We start from the raw sequence: 26470 nt of genomic DNA, 5'->3' as shown, positions 1-26470 counted from the left end.
GTAAACATGGCACTTGAGAATTAACTTTCTCTTTCAATTTTTTATTTGCAAAAGTTGCAATCAGTAACATCTAATTGTGAGAGATAAAATTGCATTCAGAATTTTCTTTTTTTGTGAGTTAACAAGATTAGACTTCTGCAAATGGTATTTCTTTTTGTTTATAAATGAATCATACATCAGTATTTATAAATATGATTTATATCAGTATTGATATATAAGCTATATATATATATATATATACTAATACCATATATCATATTTATCATATATTGAAGGTTATAAATATATGATATGCATCTAAAAAAGGCTTATAATATGTTATAAAATTAATTCATAATTGTTTACTAAAAAATAAATCACCTGAAAACCTTGTGTTATATGAAGCACAATTTTCTGAAATATATTGTTTTGGAAATGCATAGTTTTGTAAATTAATACACATAAATTTTCTTTCACAGGCTTGTTTCATTACAACTGTTGCTTGCATTGGAGTTAGACTCGATGTATTTGCCTTTTTATCTGCTGTCTGGTTAACTCTTATGTTTCTTTTGAAAAGGAAAACCTTGGCAAAAATTTGGCCGTTTTACGTATCTTATCAATGTATTGTTTTGACTATTCAGTATATAATCTGTTTGGGTCTACCTCCTGGTTTATGTGTTGGTAAGTTGTACACATTTTTAAGCTATCTTTTGCCTGCTTCTTGTCAATTTTTTTATGTACCAGGAAAATATTGTTATTCAAAATGTTTCCTCTTTTATGATTTTGATATTTTTAATGTTTGATTTAATAAATCTTTCATTTAGAGTATCCATGGTCTGAATCACTTGTTGAAGGAATGAGAGATTGGTTGTTTTTAGCTGATTTCCGCGATCCTCCTAGTACTACCAGAGTTGTAGGTATGTTATTTATAGCTTTATGTGATCAATACTTAGAGAATGCACATTATGCATTGAATAATAATAATATGTGATAAAACGTAATTAACTAGACTACATGGTGCGTAGCGTTTTTAAAAAGTGCTTAAAGGTGCTATTTTCGTTTTTTAAAAGCCCTTAAGGATACTTTTTTCATTGGGTATTTTTAAAAAGTGCTTAATTTTCTCTTTTTGAAAATGTGATTTTTTACTTTACCATATCGATTTTCGGCACATATTATGCAAAAGCGTGCTATTCATATTGTTCTATTAAATGTGTTCACAATTCATTTCGGCGTACCATCGCTCCATAGCATATAAATGCCGCAATTATTTTACATGTTTGATGAAATACTTGCGAGTCCGCATGCGCGTCTACTGAGCTGAGTTCGGTGACTAGCACTCTCATGTGCAAATCTGCTGCATTTTACTAGATATTCTCAATGTCAGGCTTCATTTTCCACCCTCATTTTTCAAAATGTAAAATCTCTCAATTTTTTTATGATGGCTAATATAATCCTAACAAGAGTTCTTTGTCAGAAAGTAGTTATTTTAACATGATCATGTCATGCCTTTGAAAATTATTTTGCATTTTGCTGATGTATATAGTGCTCAAAAATATTTTTTGAGTGCTTAAAATGTACTTAAAAGGTGCTTATTTTTTGTTCAAAGATTTGGCTATTCACCCATGTACTAAATCTTCTCTTGAAAATATTTAAAAAAATTATTGTTTTAAATTTTTTATAAAAAGTTTTTATAAAATCTTAATTTACTCTTACATTTGTATTTATTTTTTATTTATCATGCATATATGCTTCAGGATTCTATGACTTGAATACATTGTGGATAGAGTTATTCATTCATATGTAACTTAGTTTGAAATCTATTTTTTGTTAGATTTTCTGTCCATGTAATTATCTAAAATTATATTTTTAGAAAGTAGTTATTTGTAGGTGTTGTAAAAAAATGTTAGTCTGAAATAGCTAGTTAACCATGTTGGTCATAAGTTAAGACTTCTCAATATCAAGACTCATATCGAAGTTTGTCATTGAATTACAACTGTATCAGTATAGCTATTTTAAACTCAATGCAATACGTTGTATAATAATTTAATTTTTACTTATACTTTATTATACATAACTGAATGTAAAACTTATTTTATGCCTCTCATTATTAAATTCTTTTTTATTTAAAAAGAGTAGTTAAGATTTTCATTATTTTAAAAATGAATTAGTCATACATAAGGGTTTATTTTTATCCTCTGATAGTTTTCAAATGAGTAAATATAAGAGAACAATTTTTCTCTATACACTGTTTCCTTATCTCATGATTTTAGAGAACTGGTTTAGAAATCTGGAAAAGGCTATAGGTTTTATAATTATGTTACTGTATTAATATATTTTTCCAGTACTAAAGTCATTAGTAAAACTGTTGTTTGATTCATTTTTTTAAAAAATATTTTCAGCTGACTTTTTCCAGCTGCTCTTTAGCTGTTGTCAGTTATTTGTATTCCACATAGAAACATCACCTGTTGCCGAGCTTTACGAAGGTGGGAGCAATAAAGAAATAAACTTAGAAGTTCCTCAACCCAATCCTATTCCCGATTTTGTAACTTGCACTCAGTAAGTTGTAGCCTTACAGCATATTTTTTATTACAAAAATATTTCATGCTTAATATTTATGAAATCATTCATTCCAAATAGTAAAAGAATAATGATAATACCAATAAATAAATAAAAAAAAAATTTTCTTTTTTATATAAAAGAGAAAGATATTATTATGCTTCTTAGCTGAGAGTTTTAATTTTAAAAAGTACGATAAATCCAGATTTTAATTGAAAACTTGGTATTACAATTTTAAAATGCTTAATCTTATGGATTTGTTGCTGGGTTATATATGATTGATATATTACACATTGTTTGTTTTTTTTAAATTTATTCTATAAATTTTTTAAAGAAAGCTGTTTTTATGGTGCTAAATTGTGTAAATTATGTATAATTTTTTTTTAATATTCAAATTCTTTTAATAAAAGTTTATTACATTTGAATTTCATTTCTAAGGTGGTTTATTCCCTTCTCTGAAGGATTTTTTTTCTTTGAATATTTGACCCTAAAAAAGAATTTTTTTATTTCTAAAAATTTTTATATGATCTATCCTAAATTCAGAAATGTAAAGTGTTTATGTCAACAAACAATTTTTTGCTTGGCCTATTGGTCTTGAAAGATGTAATATCTCATCTACTGATCTCCAGTTTTCCCTGCAATGCACCCAAGTTTTATTGTTAAAAAAAAAAAAAAAAAAAAAAAAAAAAAAAACGCTGTGATAATATATTTATTAACCCTATTGCTTAAAGGTGTTTTCGATAAATATCTGCTTAAAATAATTATTAAAATTAGGAGAAAAATCTTTTGGAAAATATTTTTCCTACCTTACTGCTAAAACAGCTTCACAATCAGTCTTGGGCATCAGATTGTAAAAATCACATTTATCAGAAAAGTGTCATATTACTTTGGCATGCAACGGTAACATTGATAAACGCGAAATTACAGAAAGTACAAAATGATTTTGATTTCAATTCAAGGCGGGAAATTTCACTGTGAAAATTGTAAAAAAAGAAGGACTAGTTGCGTCATCTCTTAGCAATATTCAGAAATACAAAAATAATCGCAGGATTTAAGGAGCCGTGTATGTAGCGAGGAATTAAATTTCAATGATGTAATTTTTCTCTTCACATAGAATGTGACGCTAACAGAAAAGGAGTTAAATATGAGCTAACAAGCTTTATCACCTCTTTAAATATGCAGTTTCCGTGAATGAAAATAAAAAATATTATTTTCATTATCTTAAAACAGGTTTGTTCAATTGTTTTTCAGAACTGTATTGGATATGATAAAAGTGTTTGTGTTCTATGCTCTTTACTGGATTTCCTTGGCAATAGTTTTTGTTGCTGGCACAAGCAGAATAAATTTATTTGCTATGGGTTATGTAATAGGTTGTTTTTACTTTTTGTGGAATGGAAACGAGTTTTATTTGAAGACACGTTCAGCTTTGTTAAGAATGTAAGTAAATTTATTTATTATTAATATAAAAACATAAATAATATTTTTAATTCATAAATATTTATGAACCTTTATATCTAACATGTAATACTGCATAAATATATTAATATACTTATAAGTTATTATTTTTTTTCTCCTTAATATTTCTTTGAGCAAATTTTTATTTTTGCAGGTGGAATATTTTATTAGCATATAATGTGGCGGTTATTCTGTTGAGCTGCCTGCTGCAAGTAAGCTATGTTAATATGCTCAGAGATTATATCTGTTATTTTATTACAAAGTTATTGAAAATCTAACTAAGTTTTTATTATTTTTTTTATTTTTTTACTAAATTTCTATATTTTTTATTATTATGAGATATGTAATTATTATGTGTTATAAATTTTCGTTTTTAATATGTATTTTCTTTTACTATATTTTGTTAAAAGTTTAATTGTTAAAAATCTTTTTTTCATAACATATTTAAGAAAAATTGAACTTCAAGGATAATGGGGTAAGGTAATTCTGGCAATTCCATAATTCTTCACATAAATGATGCTCATAATCATTTCAAACTTAGTTATAATTTTACTAATTGAAAGGTTGAAATAAAGAAGCATGTAACTTTCTATTATGTACCTTACTGAAATATAGGAGTATTAAGAAAAATTTGCAATCAATTGAGAATAGTGACATTTCTTTTCTATATACCTTATTGAAACAAGCAAACATTTAAGAAATTTAACAATTAATGTGGCAGTCTTTTTCTTATGACTTCACTATTTATAATAAAACAATATAAGTATTATTTACTTACTTTCTTATGCTATTTTGCTTAGAAATAATTTAAAATTTTTAAATATCTAAAATTTTCCTATAAATGTTGTAGCTTGTTGGGTGCACATATTTTGAATTATTAAGAGATCATCAATGCTGGCTTATACAACTATTGGGAATCGCATGTCAGAGAAAAGATGGTATTCCACCAAAAAGTAAGTGTTTTTTTTAATCAGTTTCTTTTATCAATATTGTTAAGAAAGTAATTTTAGAATGCTATATAATTATCTTATTAATATTTGCTTTATAATCTAAATAATTTAATTATTTATTGAATAAGAATATAAATTTCAAACTTATGAATGAGATTTTTGTCAATTGTCTAGATTATCGAATTCACTGTTGAATCCAATACAACTGCTTTAAGAAGAGCTTAACTGCTTAAACAAAATAAATAATTTGAGGTCTCTAAAATTACTAAGATAATTTTTGTTTGAATTAGGTTTCAGTCAATTATCTTAGCCAATTATCTGTCAATTATCTTAACAGTAGAAAACACTACATAAATGTCAAGCCCTCAAAGTCAATACCATATACGTTAAAAGCATGTTTTTCTTCACTCATTCTCCAAGAAATCTTTTTGTCATTTAATTGTCTAGATTAGGTGCAGATCCTATTTATTAATTCTAACAATTGAAATTCTACTGTACTTAATGAACCAATACTTTACAGTACCTAATATATTTTTTCACTAAATGAGAAGATATGAACTAAAAAGTTTCATATTTTTTTTATTTTTAATAATGCAAACAGTACTTGTTTTAATACGTTAATTTAAATGCTTTTAACAAAAATGAAAATAGATTGCTAATACTTTTTTTGCTACCTTAAAAGTGTCTTAATTAAATTTTACTGAATCAAGCGGAAATAATTAAATAATTTTATGATATGCGTGTAATATTGTTGAAATATTTATGTATTCTAATGTAGCTACTGAAGACTGCATTTTTGAGTCTGATCCAGGATTGGTGTATGACATCATTTGTTTTGCATTCTTGCTTTTCCAACGACGTCTTTTCTCTAGCTACTATTTCCAACATGTTGTGAACGAAGTGAAAGCTCAACAAGTTTTATCATCCAGGTATTTATTTGAAATTTAGTTTTATATAGGTTATATCTGTTAAAAATACAGCTATATATAAAAAAATGTGTTTGACTATTTGAAAGACTTTAAGGAACATAGTGATAAGTCATTTTCCCTGCTTCCAAAGGTTAACTTTAATTAAACTGTTCTTTAGTCTTTTCAAAATTTCCATTTGATGGCAAACACAGTATGCAAAAACATCTTATTGCTAACATAGAAGTCTTGGTGTTTTTCCCTAAAAAATGCTCCACTGAACAACTTGAAAAATCTGGTTTATTATTATATTAACACCAAAACCTTTAATTTATATCTCTTTAATCATTGTTTTTTTTAATTTCATTATTTTTTATTTAAATGTTTTTTATTTCCTTGATTTTTTATTATAATACAGAGAAGGAAATATTCATAATGCAAACCTTAATACATGAGTCTTTGCAGCATTGTAGTTAGTTTCATTAACTTTTCTTATTGTACTGAACAGAGAAAAATTCAGTTTCTGTCAATAAAAAATAATTTTTGTAGCTTAATTAATTCATAAATTTGTGAAAAGAATCTGGATTTAAAAAGATTATTTTTAATATTTGATGTTATATTTAAAGAAAGAAATGTAGATTTTGCTTTTTCATTGAAGGGGTGCTGAACTTATTCATGAAATTCAAATGAAAGAAGTCCAAGAACAGCAAGTCAATGAGAAAGAAATTATGGAAAGAATTAAAAAGAAAATGGATCGAATCAGGGCATACCAACAGAAAATACGCGGTGGAGAAAATATGGAACCAGAAACTCACTTTCAAGGTAATAAAAGATATTCTTTTCGGCAATTAGTAACTACAATTCTTAAATGTTTTTTCGTAACTAATCATGATTGTTATTGTATTCTTTTTTTTTTATGAAACAAAATTTTTCTGATCTTTTTTGAAAATATTTATTACATGAATTATTAAAACTTATTGAAAAGAAAAAGGTTTATTTAATGGTAAAACTTTTTATCAAGTTTTTTTTCTTAAAATTAATATAATTTTTTATGATATATTTAAATGTATTTTAAATAAATATTATTTATCAATTTAAAGTGCCCAATGACAGTGACTGTAAGCTGCATTGGCCAATTTTAGTATCGTTTAATTTTTGTAGCAATCTTTAAAAAATAATTTTTGAAACATATTGTAAATTTGTACTTAATTTATTGATAACTTCTAGCTTGATGTATACATTTTACATACAACAGATTTTCAACATAATATACAGTCACTAATGATCATTTTAGTGTTGAATTTCAACCAGTTTTTAAAATCGGATTTTTGTGCTTTGGTTGACTTTTGTTTTATTCTTAAAGTATATTATAATATTTTCACACAGAAAGCTTTTTTACCAAAGAAACTGGATGCCCTGAATATACCGCTTTAAATGTCTACTTTGATATGCTGAACTGTCGTCTTAAAGGTATTTTATTCAGCATGAGATTTAAGCGTCGTATCTAATCATGTGTCATTATTGACTAACAATGCTATCAGTGTGTCGTTTCCTTTCACAACTTTTAATCCTTTAAGTGAGCAGTACCTTTTTTAATGTGTGATCACTTCATGATGACTGCTTCCTAGTTCTGTAGCCTTTCTGAATGAAATGTAAACATCTAATCTCATCTCAAGGTACTTTTAATTGATGATATTCTTCATTACTTTAATTTTATTGCTTCTCAATTCTCATGCCTTTCAAAGTGAAGTACAAGCATCTAATCTAACCACTTGGAGCTTTAAATAAATTGATTGTTTCATGAGGATGGCTTTTTGATTCTCATGCCTTTAAGCTTGTAGTCTAGAAGCCATCTAATGGATGGCTTCTTGATTCTCTTCTTGATTGCTTCATGAGGATGGCTTCTTGATTCTCTTTTTGATTGCTTCATGAGGATGGCTTCTTGATTCTCTCTTTGATTGCTACATGAGGATGGCTTCTTGTTTCTTTTCTGAATTGCTTCATGAGAATTGATTTTAGATTCTCATGCCATTCAGCTCGAATTTTAAGTATCTGTCTAACCATTTGTTACTAACTAACAGTGCTATCAGTGTGTTGTCTGTGTTCAAAATTTTCAATTATTTAAGTCAGTGGTACTTTCAATCAATGATGTTCTTGATTGATTCATGGATAATGTGTTTCATCCAACTTTATGTAAGTATGACAGCTAGTAATGAGATAAGTTTCTATGTGTAGAATGGATTCTCATTTATTTGTTTCCTAAATGACTGTTACCACCTCAATTATTATGGATAATGTATTCTTCTATATAAGAAAATTTAATGAAATTGTTTGTTTTAAAAGTTTTTGCGACTAGTTTATGTTATAAGCAAACTGCACCAAATATTTTGGTTATTATTAATTGTTCACCAAATTATGTATTCATGTGAAATATAATACTAAAATAAATTCTTCTATCTTTCACAATTTCCATTTAATAAAATTTTTTTGGTTTTGTTGTTTTAAGAGTTCTTTTGATGATCTTTAAATCAAAATATTTTTTATTGTCATGTATGTTTGTTGTGTTTTAGTGTGCTATGATTATTTAATTTGTTTTGTATTTTGTTTATATTTTTGTGTGTTTTGTTCTTTTCTTCAACTATTTCTTTACATTTCATTTGTTGTTGTTTTTTTATTTTTATTTCTATCAACTTATGATTTATATGTTTTAAAAAAAATGGTTTTTCAATTTGCATGATTCAGATTGTATGTTTTTTTTTTAAAGTTTTAGTATGTCATTTTCTTATTTATGGTTTTTAGTAATATTTTTTAACAATACTGTATATTTCAATCATATATTGTATATTTCCATGTCTATATTGTATAGTTTATAAGTTTAACAAATACGTAAAAATAGATAATTTAATTAAATATATTTTTTAAAACTTTTAACATTGTTTTTTCATATTTTTAAAGGTTAAGACTTCAGTTTTACAATAAAATGTAGTTTGATGTAGGTTAATTTTAGACATAAAATTTCAAACTGAAAAGGATTCAAATTTGACCAGCATTTGTATTTAAATATAAATATGCCTTATTAAAATTTAACTTATTCATCAACACTCAAGATTTTGTAATAATTTTTAAGTATAATTCATAGTTGTATTCTTATCTTATACATAGAAATACTGAATTTGCACTTAACATTCTTCATAACTAAACTATTTTTCTCACTTTTTATTTCTGATTATTTTGTGAAATATAGCAACCGACAACTGTTCTTATTCCACCCCCATGTACTCGGATGCACTCACACCACGTACAACAGAGCAAGAAGAAGCTCCCCAAGAAACAATCACACCACTCCCCACTCGCACAATATCACCCGGCTCTGCTTTTTACACCCCCTCACTCGATGCTTACATGGAACCAAAGCTTAATGTCGGAGTTGCACATAGAGGTGTTCCTCAATCTTCATCATTTGATGAGGACTCATACCCTGTGTTTTCACCTCCACCATATCCAGCCATAGCTGAAGCTTTGCAATATTTACCAGAATCCTTGGAACAGAGTGGATATGCATCTATATTGCTACAAAGATATCCAAACCTCCAGCGTTTCATGCCACGTGCTTCGTTTTCATCAACATCAGCACCCTCGACGCACCACGCATGTAATCAGAGCGATTGTTTTGTAGATGGGTTTCAAACACTAATCTAGTTCAATTTTAACGTTTCACCTATAATTGGAGTTATTTAATAATTAAATTTCAAAATATTCAGTCATTTTGAAATTTAATTTGCTTTTTTTAAAAATTTGATCTCATTGGTAATCATGGAAAGGAGAATTATTAGTACAAATTATTAATGTTTTAATTAAATAGAGTACACTTACACTGTTGTTCTCTTTGTTACTTCGTAAATTCTTTAAAGATATGGAATAGTGCTTTTTAGTGAATAAAATGTTATTTTTATAACTCTAGTAGGCATGCAACCACTATTCATATTTGTTAGGTTAAGTTGTTGCCACATTTAGGAAAAAAAGCATTTTTGGTCAAATTTTTTAATGCTTCATTGTTTGGCCTCATAAGAAAGTTTGAAATTAAATTTATTCATTAATTTTAATAATTTTTGTGTCGAGTAAAAAATTTTGCCAAATAAGCGATTTTTAAAAAAAAATTTCATGTTTTTTTAAATATTTAAATTTTTTCAGCAAGATTTTAACAAGACTTTATTTTAAGACTTCAAGATAAGGACATTAAAACTATGTTTCTTTTATTTTCTTTCTTGAAACAACATTCAAGAACTTTAAAATATTTTATTTAAAAAGTGGGAATGAATTACAGTTTACAATTAGTTTTTTTTATAATAATTTAAATATTTTCTTAAATAATAAAGGCTATGTAATAAAAAAAAACAGTATATGTTTCATGGTTTCTATTATAAGGTCCCATTATATTTAAATTTAGTCTTACAATTCTGGCTTTTTTAATAAAGTTAGGATTAATTTTACCTGCTGCATTATTAATTTGATTATTAATTAATTTAATCATATTAAATTATAATTAGGTATTGTAAAATTTTGTAATGTTTGTCACAAATTTTCCTTTTTTATGGCTTCCTAATAAAAAAAAGTAATTAATAATTCCTCTGTAATTTATATGGTGAAACCAGTCTCTTTAACTGAAATAAAGAAAAAAAATTACATTTATAAAAATTTAAAAAAAGAAAAAAATAACTGGAAACGTTTGCTATTTTGATGTTAATTTGATTAGTGTTTGAAACTTTAGTCTGCAAATATCAGCCTCATGTTAAAAGCTTCTTTATAGCTATGATTTAGCGTTAATTTTCTTTGCTAATTGAATGCTTCTTAATATTATTTGAGAAACATTTCTTCTACTTTTCTTCGACTTTTTTCTGTACCTCTCTCTTTTAGTCAATTTTTTGCTTCATGATTATTTAAAAATATTTATCTTGTTGCATAAAAACTCTGTTCTAGTAGTGGTCATTCTTGTAGGATTCTTCTCTTACTGTCTAGATGTAGAATCTATTTTTCTTCCATCTGTATCATTTTTGTTTCCAGATTTGTTTTGGTGGCATTCTGCTATGTTTAATAGATGTATAGATAAATATGTGATGTTATTCATTGTTTTTTAAAAATTTCTCAATAATATAGTTTTTTACTTAGTATTTTTGAATTTCAGAAATCAAATTAATGTTTGAATTGATTATATTTTTTTTTCTAGATAGCCATTTTTCTATTAAAAATTATAATCAGAGCTTGTCTTACATCTGATTATATTCTAAAATTTGAAATGATTTATTAGTCTGAGACCAACAGATGCACTGCCATTTTTTAGAGTTACATCATAATTATTATAACTCTAAATATAAATTTTCAAACAAATTTAGGAGAAAAAAACTCTATTTAATTAAGTTTAAAATAAATAAACTCTTGGTACATACTTACATCGATATAATTTTTCCAATTTAATATAAAACAGTTCTTGGTTTGCAACCATACTTACTGTCAAGTGTTAACTTAGCAGTAAAATGCCAGATGGTATATTAGGTAGATGGTTAGCTCATTTGACTTAAAAATAACATTATGATACCGTCATTACAATTTATAAATTTTAGAAAAGTTTATTTGGCTTAAACTATTTGCTGAATTTTCAAGATAGGCTTATTTGAGTCTCAATTTAACAATTCTTTGTGAAAGACAAATAAATCCCAATAAAATTGTTGTTAGATGCTATTTTAATTTTAATATAATACTATTTGTTAAGGGAAAAATATGTTTTTAACTTCTATACTAAGCAAACTGTATGTCCCAAAAATAACAAAATTTTAAAAAAATCAGTTAAATTCTCGAAGATTAGATTATTATTAGAAGATAAAAATGTTTGGTTTACTGATTCTGTTAGAAAACTTAAAATATTTTGAAGCTTCGAAATTAGAAATGTTACAAACTTCATCAACAGATGGGGATGCAAAAAACGGAGAAAAATATAAAGCAATGCTTACAATAGCAGCACACAATGCTGTTGCAAAATCGTGATGAACTTTAAAATTAAAAATTCCAACACCTTTGCAGATATTTTTATTGAGTTGATCAACTATGCGCTACAAAATATTGCTTTATAATTTTTCCATTTACAAGAGCCATCTGCTGAACAGAATAAAGTAAACCGTATGTTTTTATCTTTTTCTATTTTTTCTAACAGATTTTTGAAATTGTTGGTTCATTTTTTGGGCATTTAAAACTTAGAGATTTGTTTTCATTTATAAAAAGAAGTGTTTTCATGCTTTTTAAACTATTAAATGTATCTTCTTAGCTATCAGATCTGGTGATTACTATATGTTTGAAGACATCTCAGACGATGATATAGATTTAGAGCTGTCTGCAAGACACAAACGTAGTGTAGATGATGATGACGAAGATTCCGCTGAAGTCAAAGAGAAAGGTCTAAATGCTGTGAGTTCAAATTTTTTTTAACAGTGTGTAATAGTGATAAAATATCACTAGTGATAAGTAACGCCAGATAGTAATAAGTTTTTCACTGTCTGAGCTGTTGTTGTCTTTATTAATAATTCCCTTTAAAAATAAATAGGGTGTTCATTCTAATTGCTTTTTTACCATAATTTTTTTCCTCCAATTTTTTTTTTTGAAAAAAAGCTTTTTTTGCTTTGAATATTGGCATATAACTTATTTTATTTCTTTTATCAAATTTGGTAACTTGATATGATAGTACATAATTCATTAAAAAAATTTTAATATCTTTTAAAAGGAATATGGATAGCATGATTTATTTTTAAAAGAAACAGATTATTCATATGAAATGTTATATTATTAAATGTTATATTATTCAATTATTTAAATTTTGAAAAAAAAAGGAACAGCAATAAAAAAAAATTGATTTGGGATTCAGTTTTTAATATCATTTAGTTTATGTGCATATTTAAATTACATTTATAATTGTAAAAATATTGGAAGTCTGTTAAATTTTTTCTTTGGTATTGATGTTACTTTACAATTTTGAAAGAATTTCTGTCATTAACAGTAAAATTTTACACCTTATGTATTATAATTTTTTTCAACTGGTTTATTTCCTAAATGTTTTAACTTCTACATATGGAGTACCAAATAAAAGAAAAAATAAGAAATAAATAAAAACATTAAGTGGGAATTGACCTTCTCATTTAAATAAAGTTAATCCCTGACTTCAAAATCATTTTATTGCTATGTTATCAACTTTACTTACATTAAAAAAAATTTCATTGTTTAATATGTAACCAATAATAGTGTCTATATTGATTTATTATCTTTCTAAATAGTAATTTAATATATAGATTGTGATTAAAATATTTTTGATTTGACTACTTAGTGATTCAAACAAGTTGAATTTATCTTATGTTTTATGAATTATAAGTTGAACTAGTTTGATTAATATTAGTTTATACAGATGATCAAATTAAATCCATGCAAGGAAAGCCCATTATAATTTTTATTTATTTTATTATTAATATTTTGCATGCATTAGTGTAGTAAACAATGAGGAAAAAGTAATTTAAAGTTAACTTAAAATATGTGCTTCCTTAGATATTTTCTTTATATTATAGTTATAAAAAAGAGAAACCTATGTTATTTTTTTATTTTTGTGATAATTTATATTTAATTCATTAATATATTTTAAACTACTGGTTATTTTATTTATCTCAAAAAAAAAGAAACAACTGTTTTTACAGTTTGATTATAGCAGCATTAAATTAAAGCAGTGATATTTATGCTGACTATTTACTCTTTATGTTTGAGATTAACTGTGAAAGGTTTTCATTTGTTCATGTTTATAGTAGTAAAATGTTACTATCACTATTGCAACGCTAAAATAAGCAATTGGTATATGTAGTATAAACAGCTCAAATTTAAAGCTATTTATTTATATTAACCTTTTTTGTAGGCAGTGTTATTTACTTTTATTATTGCTTAAATACTTAAAAGAAATTTTTTTTCCAGTGATTTCTTTATTGATAAATTGATACTGCATTTACTTTTTAATTTATTTGTTTATTAATTAAAAGTTAATTTAAAGCAAAAGTAGTTTTTAATTTATTTTTTAATTAATTAAAAATAAAAGCATTTTTGTATATTTTGAGAATAAATAAAATGACGTGCATCTTATGCCCCCACTATTTACTTAAATCGTCATGGATAGTAGGAATATTTATAATTGCTACATTCAGTTTAGCTTAGAAAAAAAATTAAACGCTGAACACTTTATGAGTGTCTCAAATCACTGAAATACTGCTTTTTTTCATTGAAAGTAGAATTTTATGGAGCACTCATTCCTGCATTTTTGGTTTAGCAAGACTCATGGAAATAACTTTTTTCTTTCTTTGGTTTGCATCATACTAAGCAGCTGTGTCAAAAATAATTAACAATTTTAAAAATCAATTGAAGAAAAAGAGATGGTGTTAGATTTAAATGATATGCTGCAGTCTGCCTAGGAAACCATTTATTCTCTCTCTCATCGAGTTTTAAAATTAGTTGACAAAATTCATCAACAGCCAAAATTATTCAACTGCTGTAGAATGGCTATAAAACATTGCTTTAAAAATAACCACCATTTTTAGCAAACAATGCAGCATTGTCTAAGGACAAAGTTCATGAAAATATTTACCCCGACCTGCCCCAATTCAGGGCATACGGGTAAATGTTTATTAAAACCAAGTAAAAACAGAAAAGAACATAAAAAGCAAAGAGTGCAAAAAATACAAGAGTCATATGCCAACAGCTGGGAGGGCCGCCATATAGTGCTTACAGCCGACGGCCCACCCTTATACTGAACCAAATTACAATAGTATTGAAGACCCCAACAAAGTTACAGAGAATACAGTATGTGTTACAATACATAATTAGTAGTTACATAATTAGTAGATATAAACATCAAATTAAAACAAGACAATTAAAAATATGAATACAATAAAAAAAAAATAAAGTAAAAAATTAAAAAAAAAAAACTTTCTTCTCTTCTCCTTATCCGTCTATTTTTGTTGATAAAAGCGCTAAAAGCGAATATACAAGTGAGTAAAAACAACAAGATGAATTAAAATTAGTGTTGAGGAAATAGAACAGAAGACCAACGGAGTCCCCCAGGATGCTCAAGTTTGAAAAAATATAAAAGGGGAATGACGCGTTAAAATAGAAGTGGATTGGCAGTTCAGGTATTAAGGGGAGACATCAAGTCAACCTATGTGTATAGGGTCCATCGGATCGTCCATTGTAATGGTATCTTCTAGTGTGCTTTTAATAATTTCTCTAATGATTTGTTAAGGAATGCCTTTACAATTGTTTTTGATTACATAGTCTGACATGTAAAAGAACATTTTTATAGTAGTTAATAGTATTTTTGAAACCTGGTAATAATAAATTATCTGGATTTTTTAGTAAAACACAGCAAACTGCAAATTTTTTCTCTCTCTCCATTTTTATTAGCTGTTTTTTCAAATTGTCAGTCAGTTTTTGGATGCTTGGTAGGAAAGAGTAGTTCAGTTTTTGTCTATTCCTAGAATATAAGCTTTTTGTTTCTTTTAATTTCTTAAAATAAAGACATAAAAGAATAAAAAAAAATTTTTAATAAAAGGAAGAAAAAAATTCAAACCATTTTAATTTCTTTCATTAAAATTGTTTTTTTGTTTATTAATAAACATTATTTCATTGAACTTATCATTCTATACTTTTTACGATATATTTTTGCTGGCAGTCTTAAGGCTTGCTTAGCATGCATTTTGCATATTTGCTTTAAATTATTGCAAATTGCTTTTATTGTTTTATTTTATTATGCTTGATTGCAATTTATATTACTTTTGAAAGCTTTTGAGCAAAACCATCCGAGGAAACATAAAATTAAGTGAGGAACCAAGGAAAGAATCCGGTGAACCAGATGATATTGAAGATTCAAGCCAGTTATCTGCTATCGTTAGCGCTGATCGAGACGCCTTGCCATCTTCATCTCAGGTATTAGTATAGTACAAAAAATAATGTATTTGTCGAGCAATGAAATTTTGATGTTATGCAAAGATTTTACGCACCTAAAAATATTCAATTCAAATATTTTTTTTTCTAGCAAAAATCTCCAGATCCATTAACCATTACAAGCAGTGGCCCAATGATGACTTTATCTATTCCTAGTGCTACAACTACTCCTACATCCTCTCCCAAAGAAGAAACAGTTGCTCCCTTAAGTCCTCAAGATGTTAAAATTATTGATGTAGAAGAAATTAAAGAAGGTAGTTGGTTCAAAAGTTACTGAATACAGTCTTTAAAGCTTAGTAAAATGTTTGCATTCGTTTTTGTTATTCGGTGCGGTAACGATTTTTGATTTAGTTTTAATTTAGCTTTGTCTTTTTTAAAAACTTTCGTTTTTATGACATGGAAATGAAAAGGATTACTATTATATTTTATTCTTTTTTCCTTAAGATGTTAAAATTCTTGATGCGCTAGAAATTAAAGAAGGTAGTTGGTACAAAAGTTATTGAATACAATGTTTAAAGCTTAGTAAAATTTTTGGATATTCGTTTTTGTTATTTGGTGCGGTAATGATTTTTGATTTAGTTTTAATCTAGTTTTGTCTTTTTTAAAAACCTTTTGTTTTTATGACAAAAATGAAAAGGATTACTATTGGATTTTATTCTTTACTTTTTCTTGAAAATATGTTAATTAGAAAATTGAGATATATATATATAGCTGTTAGTCAGTTTTTTATTTATCTTGAATATTTCTTATGGATATTATAGTTTCTGATTATAGTTTTTTCTCTTTACGCCATACCTATAATATACCTTAGTTATGATTGTTTTTCAATAATGACTGAATTTATTTATATAGGAAAAATATTTATTAATGATTTTTAAAAAAAAATGTTGCTATTTTGCCATTGTAGATTTGGTATTTCTTTGATCTTATGGCCAAATATTCGGTAATCAGCTATTCGGCCATATCACTATTCTTAACATCCTTAGTTTTAGCTAAATCTTAATTACAGAGATTCTTTTGTTTATATTTATTGCAAGGTATTTATAAATAACTTCACTGACAAATATCCTTCATGGGAGTTGAAGATAATGGAACAAAATTTTATTCAAAAGTATTATATGATATACATTTAAGAAGAATAGTGTAAAAAAGAATTATTCATCATGGTTACAGTTAATTTCAAAATATTCATATGACATCTTTTTTTGAAAATCAATATCTGATCCACAAGGTAAAAAACTAATATGCAAAAGTAATTTTAAAGTTTGATCTTATATACTTTTAAACTGTATGCAGGGTGCGTAGCATTTTTAAAGAGTGCTTGAAGGTGCTTATTTTCAATTTTCGTTTTTTAAAAGCCCTTAAAGGTGCTTTTTTAATTGGGTGTTTTTAAAAAGTGCTTAATTTTTTCTTTTTCAAAATGTGATTTTTCCTTACTATGTTGGATTTTGCTTCGAATTATGCAAAAAGACACAGTTTACATTGTGCTCAACGTTTTCATAATTAATTCAACCCCAATCTATTTCGGCGTATAGTCAGTCCGTAGCGTATGAAAATGCCATTCATTTTACATGATTCAAAATTTAATGTTTTTTGACAATTGTCAAAAACAATGCCAAAAGGTTCTTTTTTTGACATGATGGTTAAAACAAGATAAATCCGTCGATTGTCGAAAACTTTCCAATTCTGCCTAATTATGATATTTTTTAAAGTGCTTAAAAATATTTTTTCAGTTTTTGAATAGTGCTTAAAAGGTGCCTATATTTTGTTGAATAATTTGGTTATGCACCCTGTGTATGCTTATGAGAAATAACGAAATCAGGAATTCGTTTTTTTTTTATAAATATTTAAGCTTTTATTCTTAAATTTATGTTATCTACAATGATTATATTTTAATGAGATTTAAAATGTTATATTCTATGTTTGGTAATTATTCATCACTTTTTCTGTTGAAATATATATTTATTGTATCTATTAATTACCAAAAATTGCAATATCCTAGTTTTATCCACTGATGGTTCCATATGTGGAGATAGATGTGACCTAAATGATTGTGCATAGCCCAATGGTTGAGTTGTACCTCTTCACACTCTCGTTCCACAGGTCCCATTTTTGGCTGGTCACTCGAACTTCTAATCCTGCACCCTAAAGCTCATGGTCACAGTAGGCCTCAGCCTCCCGTGGGCAGTCGCGCCACCGAGTTTAATTTAAATGATTGTAAACGTAGGAAATCGCTCTTCATTTTCTACTTATTCATTGTAATTAGAAAAAAGTTCTATTTTTTATGTGTCAAAACATGCATTTTTATCTAGTAATAGAAAAGTAACCTTTCTTACCAAATTTTTTTCTAAACTGAGAATGGGAGAATCAGTCAACCACAGTTGTATAAAAAAGAGTGAACACTTGGAAGCTGTAAAATAAAAACTACCAGTGGAATTACAACCAATAAAAACTATCTATTATAAACTGCCTTAAGAATGTTACCCTTAGACAAATTTGAATTGGATGACCCTTGATTTATTATTGGTTAAGTGTACCATGATCCAAAAAAGTTTGGAATCTTGGTTAGAGAATTAGTAATAGCTTTTAGAGAATTAAATCATATTAAGTATTTCAAAATAAATTAATCTTCATTGAAGTATTTAGATAAATTATCTTCCTCTCCCATATCATAATTAGTGAAGAATTTTATATAGTAATTGGTTATTCAATATTTTGTTTTAAAATAGTTCCATAAAGACAGATTAAAAACTCTAAATAATAATTTTTTGTTAGATTTGTGTTTATGATTTTTTAATCCCTTACTGAGTCTAAACTAAATAAATGGAAAATGCTGAAATATTAATTTTAATTAGATTAAATATATTGTCTAGTATATTTATGACTATATTGTTACAGAAACTTTTGTTGAGAAAGTGAAAAGATGGTATTCGTTCTTTTGTGAATTCATGAATAGTCTTCTGATTAGTACTACCGCTAAATTGAATGCTGTGTCCAAGGATTATCGATTCATAGCAAGGCAACTATCTAAGGAAAAGAAACTGCTTAAAGAAAGGGTAAAAATATTATTAAATTTAAGATTTTATAAATGTTTTGGCATTACATTTTAATGAATTTGTATTCAATATTTTACTATTTGAAGGTTGCATAGTATTTTTCTTTTTTACAGTTTATTCATAATGGCTCATTTGATATGGATGAAGCAGAAAACGAAATGAAGGCTAAGGAAGTGAATAATATTCCTGGGTAGGAAAATATTGATTTAAAATAGTTTATATTTTTTTCATTTAAATTATATATTTTATAGTATCTGTGAAATCAATACCATTTAAAGTAAGTTTTCAACCCAAAAAAGATGTTTTTGAAATCTGATTTTAATTGGAAGGAAATTTATTGTTTTAATTAATTTTTATGTAAACATATTCTTGATTGAGGTATTAGGTTTTTACGTATGAAATGTTGGGTTTTTTATTGTAATATTAAATAAGCATAAATTAAAAAAAAAAAAAATTTATCAAAGTAAAACCTATCACAATCTACTCATTTTTGCCAACATGTTACTAGTTTTTGGATACCACTTTCAGAAAAATTTGGTTTTCTGGTTTCAACAAAAGATTGAAAGTCATTTTGATTTTCTCTAGATGGGTGAATTTTTTATCATATCCAGTCAATGTGTTGAGCCTGGTATTTTAATTCAGCCAACTTAGATCAATTAAACATGAGGTCATCCGTTAGCATGAAGCAAAATGTTTTCAGTTGCCCCTTGCCGGTGGCTGCATTTGATGTAATTTCTGTATCATAACTTTAAGTTATGCACGGTACATCTTTGCTGTTATTGTTTTGCCAGCATTTAAAAATTTCTAATGAATTATTCCGACCATAAACCACCAAAAAGCAATCACTACAGGGTGTAGCAGTGCTTTTAATGTTTTTGAACTTTCATCTGCATCTGACCATTGCGTTAGCGATGCCTATTGTCATAAAGAATCCATTTTTCATCACAGGTGATAATTCTGTTCAAAAATGGTTCTCTTTTATTTCTTGGAAGCAAAGAACTGCAAAACTACTTTTTTTTATTTTGCTTTTTATTCAGTTACTCGAATTTTTAATTAGAATTCTATTACTGGATTAAGAATTTCAATTGCTTCAAAAACATATTAATCGCAAGGAAGAGTCGGACATGTTTCAATCACTCAAAAATTGGTGCTTATTTTCTAGACTTGTCAGAGGTGAATGAGACAAAATAAAAAGTGTTTGAAATATAAAACGTGAAGTTGTCAATAAAAATGGTAAAATAAAGGTAAGAAAAAAAACTGGGAAAACCACAGTAACTGAGAGAGAAAAAAAAGGTGAACATTTGAACAAAAAAGAATATCAGTAGCTGAGAGGGGCACACACTATGAAGAGATGTTAGGAATTATGTCATTAATAAGAGAATCAACATTCATATGAATAAATTCCAGAACATCAAGATGAGCTGAATTGACTGGAGTGGAAATAATTTTGGCATTGAATTTATGTCCAAGATTCCAAAAATGCAATGTGTAGCAATTGAGAATTTCTCGTTTCATTCTTCTTTTAGTATCAGTTTACTTCAATTTGTAGTTAAAAAAAAATTAATTTTTATTACCATGATCTATGAGTTAGATTTGCAATTTAATCAAAACCAATTCTAAACTAAACAATTATATTATGATATGCATTTTTACATTAAATTTTATTAGTAATTGCATGATTTGTTTTTTTATTCCATTTTGGAACTCATATTTAACATAGAGTTTATCATTAAGTAACATGGTTTTAAAATCAATTCATGTCAATTTATTTTACAAATCAACTGTTAATTATTTCTTAAATCCTTTCAGTAGCTCCTATCTAAAACATCTTTTCCCATATTTCACATAAAAATTTTTTTTCATGTTATTTATTCAATGGAAAGTAGTGCATAGCAGAGAATTTTCAGTATAATTTTTTCAGGGGCTGAAAATTAAAGTGTTTGGTAACTGATACTTTTTAATCATAAAAATGTTTCATAGAGCATGTGAAACTTTATAATTGATTAAGATGAAGCTAAATAATAGTTTTGAAACTATATTTATTTTCTAACTAATAGAAATATGCATTGTATTTCCCCCCTTTTGACAAAAATCTTCCTTTTTTCATTGATATTTAGATCCTCAAAAGACTTGAAGCAAGTTGCTGTGGTTATGAAGAAGACAAATTTAGACTTTTTAGACAGGTAATGAGTGATATCATTGAACAATTTAGTTTATAGTTTAATAAGTAATCCTTTTTCTTACGTTTCTATTAACTTTTATTTATTTTCTGATTTTAGTTGCGAATTTACATCATCACAAGATGTCCTGGAGACAGGTGCTAAAAAGCATTCCATCTTTGTGCGATTTCTTGTTGCATTTTACTTTGCTGCAATATCTCGATCTGAACTTTTGTGTTATATGGTCATCATCCTTAATCAAATGAAATCCGCTAGCATCCTCTCTTTGCCTTTACCCTTGTTTGCATTCCTCTGGGGGACACTCTCAGTACCAAGGCCAACAAAAGCATTTTGGATTACTGTCATTACCTATACTGAGGTTTGAAATGATTTTTTTTTAATTCAAATTAATTATTTTCTTTTTTTAATATTCCATCTTATGATTTTTAACCCATTGATACAAATGAGACATCTGTGTCTTTTTTATATATTTTTCATAACTGCAATTACAAAAAAAAAATTTTTTTTTTAATATTTTTTAATTTTAGAAAACAGTCTAATAGTTTCTAAAAAAATCTGCTGTATTATCGGAATTGTATTTGCTCTAAAATATAAAATCCAAAACAGTGGTCTGTTTAGAAGAAATTTGGGTCCATTAACGGACCCTTCACAAAATATCTTTTCATAGAAACGAATCCTTCACAAAATAATTTATATTTTAATCGTACCCTTCACAAATTTGTTTATCTTCATTATTGTTTTGTTAATCGAATAAACCCTTCCCGGGGGAGGGGGGGGAGAGAGAGAAAGACAGATGTAAACGAGCTAAGTTTTGTCTTCGGCAGACACTTTTTCCTTTATTCGTCCGAAATGAATATTCTACGTTCAGCAGTATAGGCTAAATACCAAATATTTGCATGTTGCATCTCTAATTCAGTAGCAGCAATTGCTGTTTATTTTTGAAAATTTAAATTTTTTTAATTATAATTTTGCAGTGTTGAGCATAATCTTGTATCTATTTACAATTTGAAAACGCCTTGAAAAAGGTTTTTGCAATAACCGGACCTATTTGCACAAATTCACAAAGGCAGGACCCACGGTTGAAAGAATGTGACTTAACATTTATTTTATATTCACAAATTACGAGTAATTTTTTCACAATTTTACAAAAACAGGACCTTTTACATAATGTCTGAACAGACCCCTGCAGAAAGAAAGTAGTTTTAAGTTTTTTTTCATTCATATTCAAAAATTTATCATGATTTGTAAATTATAGAAATTTTAATGATGAATACCTGATTATCTGATTTTTCCTATATTTTTCTTTACTAACTTTTTTATAGCTTTGTATGGTTTTGCTATTTTAAACGTTTCACCCTTTGATGCAGATGGCATACTGGTGTACTTTATATATATTTTGTACTAACGCTTTGATTACAAGCAAAAATATATTTTGATATTTTTATTTATGAAAAACAATCTAATTGTTACTAAAATAGGTCAGTCTGATTAACGGAATTATATTTCTATTGAAATATAAAATCTAAAAAAAAAGTAGTTTAAAAATTTTTTTTTCTTCTTTCATTTACATTAAAAAATTTAATTATAAATGATTTTGTAAATTGAAGAAATTTCAATGATGACTATCTCTTTCTCTTAGATCTAAATAACTGCAAATTTAAAAAATTGTCTAGAAGTGATTGGTGTTTGAAAGATTTTATCTTTAATGCAGAAAAAGACACCAGTATTTTATAACCGTAAATTATTAAAATGTTCAATATAATATATTTATTTTATTTTAATCTTAATTAATACAAAATAATAAAAAAAGTGTGAAAAAAAACGTTTAATAAAAATTTTGCATCAAAGGGTGAAGTTTTAGACCAAATTTATAGAAAAAATAAGTGAAGCAGGATTCCCTTTGTGTTAGGAAAACCCAGAATTACAGGGGAGTTTTTAGATTTTGAGAGAAAAATTTTAGAGCACATTTCAGGGAAAGAAGACAGAGAAAAATGCAAATTAAGTTTTCTGAGAGTGAAAATTAAGTGTGACTCTTAAGCACAATTATATAATGAAGACTTTGTGTCTGATATGATTCTGTCAAACTATATAAATTTTAAAACTTTTCAGATTTTTATATGTAATATTACTCATATTTATTATTTATATACTTATCTATCATTAAATCGAAATGTTAAACCTTTTGTGTAAGGAAATTTTAATTACTAAAAAACTAATATTTAAAATTAGTTTTATTAAAAAGCAAAGTTTTAGTGTTTTTCGATTATGAAATGTTGCTGCGTATAGTAAAAATATGATTTGAAATTTTGTAGTAATTGTCTTTTAAAAGATTTTTTGAATCAGTGAATTGTATTTCTACTATTCAGAGAGAATCATAAAGAAATATTCTTTTATCCTTTGGGCTCTGAGGAAATGTTTTTAGAAATAAAATCCTTATTATGTTTTATCCTCATTATACATTGGTGAATAATTAGTTGAAATTGCAAAAAATTTGCAATCAAGCTTTTGAAGGATTAATAAAAATAATCTATATTCACATTTAAATATGAATTTTAACTTGAATTTATAAGACTTTTTTCGTGTGACATTTCCATAATTTTATTTACTTCAAATTGCTTTGGAATCTTTATTATACATTAATGATCATGCATATAATAAAAAATAATAATTGTAACTAAAAAAAACATATGTCAAAGGTAAACATCAGCTATTTATGTATGAATTTTGATTTATATTTTAGGCTGTGGTTGTTTTGAAATATTTATTCCAATTCTACTTTTTTAATTGGAATTATCAAACACCTCCTCCGAATAACCCATTTTACCCTACCGTTATTCTTGGCATCAGAAAAGATGATAATTATGCTGTCTTTGATCTAGCCGTCTTATTGGTTGTATTTTTTCATCGGTTTATGCTGAAAGTGAGTGTTATCATTCTTATATATTTTTAAATATTTATCAATCTTTTGTTTCATACATAATTTTGCATATTTAATGCATATTTTTATTAAATTATGGTTGATTCAATTATGGAACATTTTATTTTATGCTGAATACTGGGTATCTACACATCTGAGAAGTCATTGAAAATCATGAAAAGTCGTGGATTCTGACCTTGATCGAAATTTGCCATGAAAAGTTATGATTTTTTATGATAAATACAAAAAATTCATGGAAACTCCTAATTCATCTTGGATTTTTGGCTATTGGAGCCTTTCATAAGGTCGCGAGTTTTGAAAATCCTGCATCTCAGTTTGTATTCACAAACAGAGCCTGTTCTAGAAATGTGGAACCCTAGGTTATATATATATATATATATATATATATATATATATATATATATATATATATATATATATATATATATATATATATATATATATATATATATATATATATATATATATATATATATTGTAATTTTAAAGTGCATGAATTGATGTTGATACTTAGTTTCTTTGAAATTAAATTAACATAACCTAAACTAACATAACCTAAATAACCCATTATTAAATATATTTAAACTCATTTTCACATTTGTATGTTAGTGATACTGTGAATCTTTTTTTTTCAGTTTGTTTAATTAGTTTAGTCCTTTTTTATTGCTTTGGTTTAAACTGATTTATTAAAAAAGTGTGCAAAGCATTGGTCAGAAAAAAACAATATTTTTTTTATGAGAGAAAGTTATAGTCGTTTAGAGAGAGAGATGCTCTTTCGACTTTCTTTTGTAATAATGTATTTATTTGTGTAAGTCATGGAAAGTGTTTGATAGAAGTCATGGAAATAATGGAAAGTCATGGATTTAAACTATCTAGATTTAGCTGATACCCTGTTAATATTTGTTCTACTTAAAAAAAATTTTGATACAAAATAATTTAATGTTTGTGTCAAAATTGTCAGATATTTTGCTACAGCTTTCTGAATAGTTATTAATGGCAATAGAATGATAACTTCATAAAATAAGCCTTTAATAAATGTAAGACTGCATTTTATAGAATTTTATTTTGTTATAGAAATCATTTAGCTGAAATTACTTAACGAATTAAAAGAAATTATTTAGCTACAATTCTTAATGTTTAAATCTACGAATTTTACTGTGGTTAATAAAGAGCTGTAGTTTAAAAAATTGTGTTTATAGTTTTTTTATATTTATTTCAGTTTTGTAATTATTGTTGTGATTTTAACATAGGTACTTAAGATATCTTATGTTTTAGAGTCTAGGTTTATGGAAGGACACAGAAAAAAGTTTAATAATTCCTAATGTTGATTCTGAACCGGAAACTATTGCATTGAATGGAAAAGATGGAATTACTAAAGTAAGCATATTGAAAATCACTTGTGTACTCATAATTTTTGATTATTAAACTAATTTTAATGTACTTATTTGTCTTCTACGTAAAATTTAACTTCAACATAATATTAGTTGAGTACTAGACATAATTATTGAATAAACATTCATATATTGATAACAAAATAAGAAATAGTTTTGTCCACAATTAGTTAGATATTCAGAACATTCTAAAATATCTATACGATTTATTTTTCAGTTCGTAACATAAACCAAAATAGTTATTGATAAGGGCCCCTTGTCAATAACTATTTTCTATGCCTTTGAAATATCTACTTTGGATGTAAGAAATTAACTTTTGAAAAATTATTCTGATGGATTTTCTTTAACCTAACCGGTTAACCCTACTTATTTAATTAAAAAATTTTCTTTTTTATTTATTTTATAGAAATTGCCCAGCATTCCCGAAATTAAAAAGGCTGCATCTGAGGTAGATCATGGAGAAAAACACATTGATGAAACTGGTGATACTGCCGTATTAGTTGAGAGTCCAGATGAGTGTTCTGACGATGAAGGTATGATTATTTAATGTATTTTTATAGTTCCCTTTCATTGTAAGAATCTAATTATTCTGTTTAGTTTGCCGTTATAATATTTTAAAATTTGTATCAACTGTTATAAATATTTACTTTAGATGATTTATGTTTCTGTGTTAGAAAATATATCCTTATTTATCTGAAAAATAATAAAAGTTTAATATTTGGAAATAATGAATTTATGCCTAGGTATTTAAGCCTTTTTTCTTCCTTTAAATATTTTTCAATCAAAATCAAAGTCTATTTTTATGGTGAAATGTTTACATATACAGAGTGTTTAGTAATCACTCACTTCTCCCCTTAATATATATTTTTAGAATCGGCATCTAAAGTGAAGTACATACCTAGAATCACATAGTAATATTTAAGCTAAACTAAACTCAGTAGCGCAACAGTCCATGGTGGGCCAAGTCAGTCCATTCCCTTTATATAAATTGATTGCTTCCTCATTATATTTTTAATAAATATATGATAAATTTAAATTTCTATATT

General features: G+C 26.3%; 1 protein-coding gene across 18 annotated transcripts in view; it reads left to right on the top strand.

The window, feature by feature from the left end:
* Nucleotides 1-26470, top strand: part of LOC107446587 (piezo-type mechanosensitive ion channel component) — a 125449-nt gene that overhangs the window by 83502 nt on the left and 15477 nt on the right. For all 18 annotated transcript variants that reach the window (XM_087161414.1, XM_087161407.1, XM_087161411.1 and 15 more), the window contains 18 exons: nt 459-660; nt 804-896; nt 2379-2535; nt 3787-3972; nt 4145-4202; nt 4841-4943; nt 5719-5869; nt 6504-6667; nt 12162-12301; nt 15698-15841; nt 15951-16113; nt 18758-18915; nt 19029-19105; nt 21033-21098; nt 21195-21453; nt 23836-24015; nt 25309-25410; nt 25831-25957. In XM_087161414.1, the coding sequence (XP_087017540.1) occupies nt 459-660; nt 804-896; nt 2379-2535; nt 3787-3972; nt 4145-4202; nt 4841-4943; nt 5719-5869; nt 6504-6667; nt 12162-12301; nt 15698-15841; nt 15951-16113; nt 18758-18915; nt 19029-19105; nt 21033-21098; nt 21195-21453; nt 23836-24015; nt 25309-25410; nt 25831-25957 (2530 nt within the window). The remainder of the gene's footprint in view (nt 1-458; nt 661-803; nt 897-2378; nt 2536-3786; nt 3973-4144; nt 4203-4840; nt 4944-5718; nt 5870-6503; nt 6668-12161; nt 12302-15697; nt 15842-15950; nt 16114-18757; nt 18916-19028; nt 19106-21032; nt 21099-21194; nt 21454-23835; nt 24016-25308; nt 25411-25830; nt 25958-26470) is intronic.

This window comes from Parasteatoda tepidariorum, chromosome 4, assembly GCF_982258835.1.
Source record: "Parasteatoda tepidariorum strain Cologne lab strain chromosome 4, Ptep-v5.0, whole genome shotgun sequence".
NCBI lineage: Eukaryota > Metazoa > Arthropoda > Arachnida > Araneae > Theridiidae > Parasteatoda > Parasteatoda tepidariorum.
Note: the sequence above shows the minus strand (reverse complement) of the source record. Positions and strands in the feature narration are given on the sequence as shown.